Genomic DNA, 13,049 nt, shown 5'->3' with positions numbered 1-13,049 from the left:
GTGGATCCCAGCTCAGTTCCTACTGGCGAGTTGTCCACATCCTAGCACCTTCCTTCAACATTGGCAACTTCAGCAGAGAGGCTTGAACGCTTCCACCCGAGGACATCCCACTGGGGCAGGTTCTCAGCTGCTGTGAATTGTTGAGCTTCCATTGCAGCTGTGGTGACTCCCGCTGGCCTCAGCAGTGATCTGGCTCAGTGGCGGGAGCTGGTTCTGCTGCTGCCCGGGCTGTCCTGTTCCATGGATAGGGGACATGAGGCTCTCCTCTGGCCACATTCACCAGCACTGGATCAACAGCTGGGTTGTTGGTGTGGAACTGGCTGGACGTGGTGTCCTAGCCTGGCTGGGGCATCTCCTGGGCTGCTGCTATTCTAGTCCAGTGAGGAAGGGGCCTGGTTCCTGTGCAGATCATGCAGAGAGGCTGCTGGTTCCACCCTACAGAGGCTGGGCCTGTCCTGCGTCGACCCCAAGCGCAAGGAGCTGGTCAGGCAGTTGCAGCAAAGCCTGACGGTGCTGGCAGGGTCTGTTGAGCGGGCGATGAACGCGGCAGAGAAGCTGGGGGCCGTCCATCAGGTGGGTCCAGCAGCTCCAAGAGCCCAGGGTGGGAGGGTGTCCAGGCAGCTCCCCCAGCCCAGTAGTGAAAGCCCCATCAATGGAGAGCATGGTACAGGGGACCAATGCTGCACCGATCCACGGGAGCAGGGAGATTCAGCACCACGAGGCCAACCCAGAGCACTCACATGCTGAGCTCTCCAGAACCTGCTCTTGGACTGGCTCCACGGACCCTGGTCCCCACCCTCCTCAGCTAGCCAGCAGATCCACCCCTGGGCTAGCCGGCATTAATGACAGCTCCTCTCCTAGACTGGCCAGCCTGGGGGCAGATGCTAACCAGGTACCAACTGGTCTGTTACCTTGCATCCTCCTGGCTCCTGCCCCAGCTCCCACCTCGCTTTGTCTTCTTGCTGCTCGCTCCTGGGTCCCAGATCCTCCTCCTTGTGCCTGAATCCAGCTGCCCAGAGCAATGGAATCCTGCCTTCCTCTGCCCCTGGCTGTTGGGGAAGCAGGAAGGGGCTAATCTGAACATCAGCTGGCCCACGGGAAGCACTTGGGAGTCCTCAAGATGACGATGCAGCGGTGGATGTTCATGTTCAAGGAGCCGGTGATGGGGAATGCCAAGGGGGAGGAAGCCCCTGGGAAGCCTTTGGGCTGTTTGAACAGCACTGCTTTGGGCTCTGTTGGTTGGCTAACAGGTCTGCTCCCATTAAAGTCCGTGCCCTCATCAGAGCTCTGCGTGAGCTCTGACGCTGTGGTGATGGGCATGGTCTAAGAATCTGAATAGAACCACAAAGGGTGGCAGCTGCCCCAGTCTCCCCGGGGAGTGGCTCAGGCTTTGTAGCACTGGCTGTGCCTGGCGGCCTGATCCCGCTCCCCACTCTCTGCTCCAGGAGGCACGGATGAGCCGGGCGGCAGAGGTGATGGTGCAGCACGTGGAGAACCTGAAGAGGCATCACTTGCGGGAACACACGGAGCTGGAGGAAATGAAGCGGCTGATCCAGCAGAACTCCCGCAACCGGCAGCTGGCTGAGAACAGGGGTGCAGTGGGCATGGGTGCTGGGGAGGGAGCATGGCCTAATGGTTAAAGCGCAAGGCTGGGCATCTGGACTCTTGGGTTCTGTTCCTGGTGCTGCCACTGACTCCTTGGGTGGGTCACTTGGTCTCCAACGGTCTGAGTCCATTTCAGCCAAGGGAGGCACACGCTAGAGTCATTTGCCCCCCCTTGCACCAGGAGTCCACCTGGTCCCTGGTATCCACGTGCCGCTGGTGACAGCTGTTGGCAGTGGTCACAGGACCACATGCAAAAATCAAAGAAGGGCCCTATCGGGGGGGCCTACCTTTGACCTCCAGCTCTGAGTGCCTGCGAGTCCCCAGTCCTGGCCGCAGAAGGCACGCAGGTAGCAAAGCTGGGAATGCAGCAGCGTGTGGAGTCAGTGCTACAGGCCTCATGGCCCAGAGGCAGGGGGTGCAATGCATCCGCTGTCTCCTCCTCCGCTTCCACTCCCCAGGCCCTTGTGTGGGAGGCTCTCAGATTCCCTGGATGAGCAGCTCTCTGCCTTGTGAGTTACTGGGGCTGCAACCATCCAACCAAACGGACCTTTCGGACAACAGCCCGATGTCTGTCCCTGCTCCATCAGCACTGAGCTTCTCTGCTGGGCAAATTCCCGCATAAGCCACTGGGGAGACACAAGTCTACAGAGCTCAGGAGGAGAGCGGGGCACTGGGCAGGCCTGGGTGGTTGGTATGTGGGTGGGAGAATGGAGCTAGTTGCCCAAGGTGTAAGAAGCTATCAGGCCACCTCTGGAGCCACCCCCTCCCCTTTGTCTCCATAGATGACAGTGAGCAGAGACTGAAACTGCCCCTGATGCGAACGTTCCAGCAGGTAACGAGTGCCCCTGCCCATGGCTTTATGGCCCCGTCTCAGGCAGGGCTATCCAGCTCCAGTATCCAGAGTGAGAGGCAGAGATTTGGCTAGAAGGAGGTGGTTCTCTGGCAATAGTTTGAACATAATAGCGATATCCCCTGCAGCTCAAGGTTGGGTGTGTGTGTGACAGGCACTGGGCCAGCCCAGGCTGGATGGCAGCCTCCACAGGTTAGTGTAGGGAGGTAGAGTGGGGCAGTTACAAAGCCTTTCCTGAGGTTATAGGTGTGGGGGATGGTCATGGGCTTCTGCCTGGCCTTTGATCTTCTCTTAGGGGTAGGGCAAGCTTTGCCCTTGCAGCTGAAAATCCAAGGCCCATTAGTGGCCCCACAGTGAGCCCAGAGGAGGGTTGGCCTGGACCGACTCTTGCACCCACAGCATCAGGGATGGTACGGGTGACATCCCCCCTCCCATAATGCAGTGCCACTCCCGCTGGCAAGCAGGGTGGAGTTAAGGAGAAGGTGGCAGGGAGACGAGGGTGGCAGGACCCTTGAGTGGGAGCTGTGCCCTATGGGGGAGTTAGCGCCCATGGTCCATTTGGCTGCCTGGAGCAGAACAGGGGGGACTCGGCACTAACTGAGCTTCCCCTCCCTCCATCCCAGGTGTCGTCACGTCGGAGAGTCAGCATCGCTGTCATTCCCAAACAGCTCACGGTAAGGAATCCCCCTGCACGCCAACCGGGGCAGAGCCGTGCATGGGATCGCGCCTGCTCAACTTGTACCTCCGGGCACTGTCACATTACGTGCCAGAGACACGTCCTGTACCATCAGCCCACTGCATGCATGTTCATGAACGCTCAGACTGGACAAGCTCGCAGGCTCACTGCCACGTACTGTCACGCAGCCATGTGCTCCTCCCTGACATTCTCACGCGTGCACACAGACACCAGCTGTATTGGCATGTTACACAGCCATGCGTTCCTGCCTGACCACTTCCACCCGCCCCTCCTTGACACCTTGTGCATGCACAGCTCTGGGCTCCTCTCCTGTTCTGGTTTGCTCATGCTGTACCTTGGGTTTTGTCTGCAGCTGTTTCCCAGCCCCGAAAGTGGGCGAGCACCGGAGGGGGAGGCAGCCAAGGCGGCATGGGAGAGCAGTCCTAGCACCGAGAGGTAATGTGTGATCATTAACAATAGATGTAGGGACATGTGGGGAGTCCAGAGCCCTCCACTCTCACACACTGGCAGAGGCTGGTCAGCCCAGGGCGTCACTGGATCCCCTCTCCTCCCCAGGGAAACCTTCTGCCTCCAGGAGGACTCCACCGATGGATACTTCATCCTGCGCTCAGACTCCTCCAACTCCTTGCACCAAAGCCATCCACAGGCAGACAGAACTGAGTGTGAGGGGGACAGAGGCTGCTACGCAGACGGGTAAGGGTGTGTCAAGTGCTCCGTCAGACCAGATCCCTCCTGAGGTCAGGAGGGAGCTCTTGCCCTGATGGGGCTGTGCCACACACCTCAATGTGCTCTGGGCTTCAGTTTTCCTCTGAAGTTTTCCACCTGATGTCAGTGGAGGCCAGAGAGGGGATCCTGCACTGGATGGACCACTGGCCTCTGAGGCTTGGGGAGGGGCAGGGACACTCGTGGTAACACATCCCTGCTGCGTTTCCTCCCCAGGAACGAGCAGGAGCTGTGGAGAAGGGGAAGCACCAGCAAGCCCATGAAGGAGGAACCTGATGGGGCATCAGACAGCAGCGGGCTGACAGAGGAGCTGCAGCAGCTTAGACTGAGGTGAGCTAATGCCATCTCAGACCCACATAGGGCCAAGCCCCTCTCCTTGGACTCCAAAGCCCTTCCCCCATGATGTACTGTATACAGAGAAACTCCTGCATGTGCATCTCTGACCTCAGGAGACCCTTTGCATTTCAAACATTTGAGAGAGAGAAAGAAAAGAAGAAATTAAAGGGATGCAGATGACAGCCGGCAATCTAGTCAGTTTCAAAAACAGAATTAAAAGCAGTGTCAGGTCCTATCCTAGTCCCTCTATCCTTTTGACAATTGGGCCGTTGTACAGTTGCCTTGTCTTATTCCTTAAAATCTTGTTCTCCTGGTGCTGTGAGACCCTCACCAACTGCTAATGGAAACAGCACAACTGACTTCACAGCAGGTCATGTACAGGTCAGAAGAAAAGAAATTCCTCTAATATCTTTCATATACTGTAAGCTTAGGTGTTACTGCTACAGGAGTAGCAAGACGGGCGTGTGGTCTATTTAAATACCAGCTGGAAGTAAGCCCCACTTTTGTACTCTGTGGCCAGCTGCTTGGTGTTCCGGGGTGGGGTGGGGTGGGAAGTCTGTCCATCTGGTCTGCACCTTGGGATGATAAATGTCCTAATCTCATTCCTGGCAGCTCCCCAGCACCCGAGAAAGAGATCCCCTGGCTGTGGGTTTTCCTGCCCCAGCACTACTGGCTTTTCCTGTGGCTGCTTTTCCTGGGCCTCACTTGCCTGGGTCTGATGTGGATTCTGGAACTGCAGAAACAGCAGCCAGCACCACCCCCCAACTCCTAGCATGAAAGAGGAAGAGGACTCAGCCTGAGATACAACATGCCACCCAGCGCTTACTTTTAAAAATAAAATAATAAAAATTGGACGGGGAAAAAGGGGTTTAGATGTTTGGGGAAACACAAAATCTCCCTCCTAGAAGCCCAAGGGTGCCTGCAGGAGACTTAGTGCTGTGAAAGGAGCTGTGGGTGCCCTGAGGTGTGATGGGGCCATTGCCCTAACTTGTACCTATGCGAGTGGGGCTCAGCAGTACCAGATTGTCCCTTGTCAGTCTAATCTTGGTCTGGTGCAAGGATCCCTTGTACTAGGATGGGGAAAGGGCATGTGTGATAGTGGAGGGGTGGGAAGCTGGGGGTGCCTCCACCAACTCCTTTCCTCCTCTCCTTGCCCTTCTTGCGTAGCTGCGGGCACTGCTGCCTCCTCCATTGCATCTCCTCCTGGGCAAGGAGCCAGGGGCCCAAGTACCACTTTTACTTACACACTCTAGGTGAGGGGGATTCTTGCTTCCTCTTAATTGGGGTGGGGAGGAGGAAGAAGGAAAAGAGAGACAGCTGCCAAGGAGATGCTTTAACATATAGACTCCTCTAAACAAACTGCTGTGCTGCCTTGAGTGCTCTTTGGAGCTATTGTTTGGTTGCTATTAAAATGCTCAGGTGGATTTGCACAAGGGTCCCATACTTGTAACTAAGCAGATGTAAGGTTTATGCACATCAGCTGCATGTTTGGGGTACGCTCTGCCTCCTATGTCTGTCCAGGAGCTTCCCCACTACCATGCTTGACTCCAGGGCTCAGCTGCTGGAAGGAACAATGTTATTTTGGCAGCACCCAGGAAGGTACTGGGTGCACTGCCCAGAGACAGATGCTCTCCCTCCCCTACCGCTTACACTTGAGTAAACAGTGGAGTGGGCATTTTCTCTAGCTGCTTGTGGAATTAAGAAAACCCCAGCGAGGAAACGAATGAGTTGCCCAGGCTTTGTCTGGCTCAGCACAACCCAGGCCCCTGCGCTCTGCTCTCTGCCTTTGATATGGTCATAAGGAGGAGATCTCGGATCACCTGATTTGCCAGCCAGCCTCAGCTCTGTGTTTCGACTCCCCGGTGATTGCCCCCACCTGCGGGAGGTCATCCGCTGCCGGGGGGCTAGCAGCAGCTCCGGGGCCGAGGGAGGTTCTCCCTGCTGGGGTGGAAGGGCTAATGGAGCTCAGAAGAGGATTTCAGGGACAGATTTATCTACAAGCTGTAAGTCTATTTCCTGGCCGTGCATTCTGCATCTCTGGGAAGCACGTGGCGGGATCTCCCCCGGGGAGGGGCGGGGCGCGGTCAGACATTCAGAAACACACACAGCCGAGTTCTACACAAATATAACACACCTCCCCCACCCCACCCCGTAACCTATGCAAATAAGCAGACAAAGGAAGAGTCCCTGCCTCCTTCCCTCCCCTCCCACCCCGGCTCTGTAAACAACCGCCTTAAAGTGTGTGCACAGTGTACATATAAAAACGTAGAGGCGCTGCTGGAGACAGGGCTAGGAGCCCAGGGAATAGGGGACCCCCCCCTGCTTTTTTGCAGCTTCGTTTCTGTAATGAAACCCTAATGAGCACCGTGTGTGGGGCTCCCTCTGGGGGCCAGGGAGGGGCCCACAGGACTTGGTGATTCTTGTTAAATTGTGTGTGTGTGAGACAGAGACATAAATGTGTCTGTGTTTTACAACTAGATGGGCCATCTCCCTTCTGCCAAAGCGTATAACCCGGTAGCTCTGAGCCTTTCCAGACAACTGTACCCCCTTCAGGAGCCTCATTTGTCTTGTGTACCCCCAAGTTTCACCTCGCTGAAAAATGACTTGCTTACAAAGCTGGACATAAAAATACAAGTGTCACAGCCACTAGTTCTGAGAAATGGCTGACTTCCTCATGTTTACCATCTAATTATAAAATACATGGATTAGACTATAAATCTTGTACTTACATTTCAGTGTATGGTATACAGAGCAGTATAAACACATCATTGTCTGTATGAGATTGTTTGTACTGACTTCACTAGTGCTTTTCATGTAGCCTGTTGTAAAACGAGGCAACTATTGAGATGAGTTGAGGTGCCCCCTGGAAGATCTCTGCACACCCCTGGGGTACATGTACTGGTGATTTAGAACCACTGGTCTAAACTAGTCAGATGAACACAAGCCAGGAGCAGGGAGGGCTGTGGTAGAGTGGGGCAGACAGCGCTGCTCAATGGACAGAACACTGGGCTGGGAGTCAGTAAGGCTGTTTTGTGTGAGCTGTTGGGCACGCAGCTGCCCCTTCCCGTGCCTCTGTTTCCCCGCCCAGCTTTTGACCCCGTTTATCCATTTGGAACAGAAGCTCTATGGGGAAGGGTTGTCCGATCCCAGTTGGAGCCCTCTGGTGCTACTGTAATATAACCAATAATAAAGGAGAGGCAGGCTTTAAGGAGGGATGTGAAAGGGGGGTGCATGGCAAGGGAGAGGTCAGGAATCAGGCTAGGCAGAGCAGGGAGGCTAGAGTAAGAGAGATGAAGGATGGGGCTGGGAGGAGGTAGGTGGGGGATGCTAGCGGGTCTCTGTTCCCTAGGAAATACCATGCTCCAAAGCTGTGTTTGCTGGTTCACCCTTGGCCTCACCCACGAGGAGGCATGTGGGGTACCACATTGGATGGTGCCCTGCACCCTGCCCAGAATCACCCCCTTTCTGTGGTCTGCCTGACTGGTGGGTGCCTCATTTCATGTGGCATATGGCTGCCCTCTTCTTAGCTACTGCTTGATCCCACAACATGCAATAGAGGGGGTGCCTATGGGCCTCAGCCGGACTGCTCCCAGCCTCCCATTGAGTTCAATGGGGCCAGTCCTGGCCCCACAGCAGGGGGAGAGGGCTTGAGAGCACCACAACAAAGGGGCCTCTATGAAGTCTCAAATGGATAAAACCCCGTGGATCCAAAGAGGGGCTCTGAGCACAAGGGGAGGGTTAAATATGGCACACAGCTAGTCAGGGAGCAAAGGACGAGGGGGTCCTGCTGTAGGAGGCTTCCAGATTTCTGCATGTTCTGCTCACTTTGCCTGAGGGATAGGCTGGGGAGCAGCTCTCCCATGCAAGGGGGTGTCTGCCCTGGTGTGTGAATGGGGGCAATGGCGCCAGCAGCAGACTCTCCCTGAAGTCAGAGGGGCTGTAACTAGGGGTGGTGCTGCACCTCCTGGCTTGATGTGGTGTCCATCACAGATGGGGTTGACAGTTTGGTTCAATGGCTCTCAGCATCCCCACTCTACACATGGTTCCTGCATCCCTGCCGGAAGCCCGGAGACTAGAAGGGAGGGGCAGATAAAGGATCAGCCCCAAGCAGCAGCATCCTGGGCCCTGGGCTTTGCATGGTCTCATTTGCCTCCTACAGGTGGGGCACCCTATTCCTCCAGGGGACCCTGTTCTCTTCATCCTGGGACCCTCACCACTCCCAGGGCCGATGGAGCTGTGGTATTGACACCAGCTGAGGAGCTCACCCCCACAGTGAACACTTGAGGAGGGTTATCCTTAGAGCCTTGTAAAAAGTACAGGCTGAGTAACAGTGACAGGGGCTAACTTAAAGGGCAGAAGGCTAGAGCAGGAGTCTGGGAGTCAGGACTCCTGGGTTCTATGCCCAGCTCTGGGAGGAAGTGGTGGCTAATAGAGCAGTCTGAGTGCCCAGCTGGGACTAGAACTAGCCAGATAGTTTCAAACACATTTTTCTCCCCCACCCCAAACAATTGCCAAAAAAAATGCAGAAATCTGTTGTCTCTGGGGGTCGGTTGGGGTGGGGGGGAAGAACTGTGATATTGTTTGGAACATTGTGTGACCAAATGATTAGAGAAACAGTTCTCAAAAGTTTTTGTGTGTTGAAAGCTGAGTTATCTGCAAGCCAAGAATAGGTTCAGTAACAATTCTGGTTTGTTTTTTTTTAAATGGGAGTCGGTCCATTCTGAACGCTGCAGAGCAGACACGCTTTTGGAAAAATGTTGGCAACTCTTAAATAACTTTTTCCAGCCAGTTCTAGCCCCAAACCTTGGGTTTCACCCCCAGCTCTGGGCAGGGAATGAGGTCTCATAGTCCAGAAGGGGATAGGGACTCAGGACGCCTGGGTTCTACGCCCAGCTCTGGGCAGCGAGTAACAGCCCCTTGGAGGCAGGCTGGGCTAATCCTGCAGCTTTTCCATCCTGCATCGCAAGGATGCTCCTGGCAGTGGCTTCGCTGTCTCAGCTCCTCCCCACCTCCCTGGGGGCCGGGTCTCTGAGCAGCTGGCTTCTCCTCCCGCCCCCCATTAGCCCTGGGGGCTCTCAGCAGGAGCAGCTGCACAGCTCGCTGCCGCATCGAGCAGGAAACGGAGAGCGGTTTTAATTTCAATTTCCTGCTTTCTCATCGGGACTCCTGCACATTCACACTCAGCTGCCTGCTACGCAGCGCTGCCCTGTCCAGCCGCTGCAGGCAGGAAGCGAGCTCAGGGCTGACCCTGGGGGCCGGGATCTCCAAGCCAACCCATGCGCCTCCTCTGCCCCACAGGCGGGCCAGTGGCAGACCGGGGCTTCCAGCTCTCCAGCCACCGCTGCATGTAAGTCGACTTTGTGGTTTGGGCTTTAAGGTGGGGCCCGCCCCTGCCGGCGTCTCCCCCGGCCACCTGCAGTGGGGAGAGATCCTGGCAGCTCCTGGCACTACAGGAGCCTCGTGGGTGGCTGCAGGGTCGGGGTGGGGGGTGGTGGTGTGGCTACTGGCCAAGTGATACTGAGAAGAGCTGGAGCAGGGTTCTCCGAAACCATTTGTACGGGGGGGCGCTGAGAGCCATTGAACTAAACTGTATATGATGGAAACCATGTCAGGCCGGGGGCGGCAGCACTCCTCCTTCCAGCAGCTCTGTGCTGAGTGCCTGCAGCCCCTGGGGAGTCCTGGGCCTGATTCTGCCCTGCACCTTGCGGGGCCCTGCAAAAGGCTAGCGGGTCCGCGCAGCAGCAGTCAAGGCCGACGGGGCTCCTAGCGCTGACTGCGCTTGGAGGAGTCAGGAGTGCGCCGCGCCTCCCTGGTCCAGATCTGGCCCCGCGTTTGTCGCTGCAGTAAAGTCTGACACTTCCCTGGAGGCGCCGCTGTGTGGCTAGAGCCTGGAGGAATGTGGCAAGGTGGCTCAGGGACTCCTCGCTGTCCCCCGGGGACATGGCCTAGCAGCCTGGGCAATGACTGATGGGGCTTTGGAGGCTGAGGCTGCCAGCCCAGGGCCTTTAAGAGGCACTCGGCCCAGCTCTTTGCAGCAGTAAGGACTGAGATGCGGGGAGGCCAAGAGCTCCCAAAGACACTGGGCTGGGACCAGGGGGAGCCTTTCTTGTCACCTCACCTGAACCTCCAGCTCCGGCCTGTTTCCCCTGCTCTGGAGAATGACTGGCTGGTTTGTCGGACTCCCTAGAACCCCGCCTGGCTGGGGCCAGGAGCCCCAGGGTGTGTGTCAAGGCACGGACACACTCTGCCATCACCCCCTCGTGGGGAAGGGCGGGTGGGGGAGGAACATCAGGGCCGGGCTGATGAATCTTTTGGAAAGCTGATGTTCAGCTGTTCATCTGCCTGGACTCTGCCCACGGGCTGACACCCACATGATCTGGGGGAGCCTTTCCCCAGCCAGGCTGCCCTTTGTCTCTGCCTGTCTTTGGAGGGTAACCCTGTGGGGTCCCGGCTTCCACAGGGCAGTGCTCCCTTCCCTTTGCCAGGAACCAGCCTTGCTCTCCTATGGGCACTTGGGGGAGAATAGCTTCAAGGTCCCACACACATACTCTGTGGCCCCACCCCCTGTGAGGTGGATCCTCCCTCTCTCAGGGAACTAAACCTGTCCTTGGTGGAGTAGGACCCACAGCATCACCCTTCACTTTGCCCCCTGAACGGGCCACGATCCTCTCCCCACTCTTGTTCCATGCTGTATGTGTGGGGGAGGGGTTCTTGCCAGCCTCACCCCACCTGCCTCCCCTCTTCTGCCAGCTGAAGGGGCATTTGCCCCCCTTCTCACGTGCTGCCTGTCTCAGCTCCCTTGGGAAAAAGGGGATATTCTCCCCATGGAGAGGACGAGCCCCTTGCCTCCACTTCTCAGGACTGAAAGGTCGTTTCCCCTCCCCCACAAACGCACCCAGCGCTGAGGTGGGGGGGCTATTCCTCCCTTCCCTCCCCCCCTCTCCTTGGAGCTCATTCCAGGGGCCTGTTCCTAGGAGGCCGCTCCTCTCCCATTGGCTTTAATGGGCTGAGGGAGCAGGTGCGGGCTGGGGTCGGGGCTCCTGTCTCTCTCTAGCCCAGGTGAGGAGCTGTGTTCGCCACTTTCGCTTCGCCCAGCCCCAGAGGCTGCGGGCTGGACTTTGCCCTGCCACACTGATAACGCTGCCTCCTTCCTGGCACGTAGCTGGGCTGGGGTCGCCAGGGGCCAGGCAGACCGTCCCCGGTATCATGCGCACCCAGTGATTCGGCGCCCTGACCCGCTGGGATTGCTGTGGGCCGTGGTAAGGATTCCTCTGTTGCCATAAAGCGCGGGTCCACCTGCTGCTGTTTCACCAGCTAGAGCGAGCCCTGGGAGGGCGCGCCTGCCGTGGCTCCAACCGAGAAATGGGTCAGAGGGCTGAGCCGGCTCCTGCCTGGGTCTGACAGTGAGGGATGGAGGGACAGGTTCTGGGAAAGGGGGATACGGGACTGGCCTTTGCTGCACATCACATTCCTCCGGGAGCTCGTGGGGGGAAAAGGAAATAGGTGCGAGAAAGCACCGGTTTTGTGGCGTTCAAGGTAGTGCAGCCGCCCGGAGCTGCTGAGTGTATGCAGGTATGAAATATTAATGTGGGCTGCAAGCCACAGGGTATCTCCAGCTCCCAGCAGCCTGGAGGCGGCCCATGAGGCAGACAGGCCCCCACATTTTTACGTCCATGTGACGAGTGTCTTGTGATTAAAACGCCATTGGGAACAATTGATCGAGGGAGAACTGCAGGTCTCCCTGCTCCAGGCCCACGTCACTTGTGTCCCTGCTGCTCAATGGGGGTGGATGGGGGGCACCTCTCATGCGACCTGTTGGTTTCTCTGGGGCTCTCCAGTCCTTGAGGTTCTGGTGGGTGCGTGCGGTGGGGCAGGAGGCATATAGACTTTGTGAGTTGTTGCCACTTGGGACTGGATTGGGAAAGGGTCATGGCTGCATTGACTCGAGGCTGCCTGTTTCATTAGCAAAGTGCTGTGGCAGGCAGGCAGAGCTGTAGGAAAGAGATCTATACTGAGCGTGCAGAGAGGCCAGGGTTACCAATAGCCACCAGCTTGCACTCCTGAGCTGCAGGTGTCACCTCAAACTAGATCCCTCCTGAAACTTCTGGCTTCTCTTCTCCAGTCCCATACACCCACGTGAGCTCAGTCAAGTTCCCAGGGCGCCCACTTCCTCCCAGGCCACCAGCCCAGTTGCTACAGTCTCAGCAGGAAGACTTAGAATTAAATGGGTCATGGAAACTGAACTCCTCTGTCATCCCCTGAAAGTGTGATCGCTCCAGAGCCGGATAAGAGGCCCCATTGATGATGCAGGATGGTGCTTGCAGTGTTCTGGGCATATATTGGGAGATGCCATTAGAGACAAGCATGAGCCTCAGAGCCTGGATTCAGATGGAAAGATCTGGGCGTCCAGAGCCAGGTGTTTGGGTCAGCCCATTGAGACAGCTGCTGAATTAGGCTTTGGACCTTACCTTCCCCAAAGATCAGAGGGAGTTTGGACAAGGAGTTTGTTGGAGCCCGTACCTCTCTCTAGCTATAGCTACTTCACAAGGGTAACGGGCATCTCTAGCCGCATCACAAGAGCTAACTTATCTTGTCCTGATGCTCAATGGTGGCTGGTTGCACAGAGCAGGAAAGAAAGCAGCTAGTTTCTGGCTGCCTGGTTAGTGCCCACAGGAGGAAATACTGAAGGGGAAGAAGAACCAGCGGGGGAGGAAATGAGGAAAATATCACAAAGCTCAGTCACGCTGAGTTCCCCTAAAATTTTGTAATATGTAGAAACTCCTACGTGGTCCCTTTTGTAGTCTCTTCTTCTTAGACCATCCTCAATGTCCTCTAGTT

The 13,049-nt window shown here is 56.6% G+C and overlaps 2 protein-coding genes across 7 annotated transcripts in view; both read left to right on the top strand.

Moving 5' to 3' along the window:
* LOC115651605 (lymphoid-restricted membrane protein-like) overlaps nucleotides 1-6,264 on the top strand; it is a 28,265-nt gene extending 22,001 nt beyond the window's left edge. For all 6 annotated transcript variants that reach the window (XM_030562692.1, XM_030562691.1, XM_030562689.1 and 3 more), the window contains 8 exons: nucleotides 442-573; nucleotides 1,446-1,593; nucleotides 2,388-2,437; nucleotides 3,079-3,129; nucleotides 3,505-3,587; nucleotides 3,708-3,845; nucleotides 4,092-4,205; nucleotides 4,824-6,264. In XM_030562692.1, coding sequence (XP_030418552.1) covers nucleotides 442-573; nucleotides 1,446-1,593; nucleotides 2,388-2,437; nucleotides 3,079-3,129; nucleotides 3,505-3,587; nucleotides 3,708-3,845; nucleotides 4,092-4,205; nucleotides 4,824-4,983 — 876 coding nt within the window. In that variant the 3' untranslated portion in view covers nucleotides 4,984-6,264. The remainder of the gene's footprint in view (nucleotides 1-441; nucleotides 574-1,445; nucleotides 1,594-2,387; nucleotides 2,438-3,078; nucleotides 3,130-3,504; nucleotides 3,588-3,707; nucleotides 3,846-4,091; nucleotides 4,206-4,823) is intronic.
* Nucleotides 6,265-9,295: 3,031 nt separating this feature from the next.
* The window catches only part of MICAL1 (microtubule associated monooxygenase, calponin and LIM domain containing 1), a 42,658-nt gene continuing 38,904 nt past the window's right edge, over nucleotides 9,296-13,049 (top strand). The window contains exon 1 of the mRNA XM_030561281.1: nucleotides 9,296-9,558. The gene's annotated coding sequence lies outside the window, so the exon portion shown is untranslated. The remainder of the gene's footprint in view (nucleotides 9,559-13,049) is intronic.

This window comes from Gopherus evgoodei, chromosome 4 (assembly GCF_007399415.2).
Source record: "Gopherus evgoodei ecotype Sinaloan lineage chromosome 4, rGopEvg1_v1.p, whole genome shotgun sequence".
Lineage (NCBI taxonomy): Eukaryota > Metazoa > Chordata > Testudines > Testudinidae > Gopherus > Gopherus evgoodei.
The sequence above is the reverse complement of the archived record's forward strand: the minus strand, read 5'-3'. Positions and strand labels throughout refer to the sequence as shown.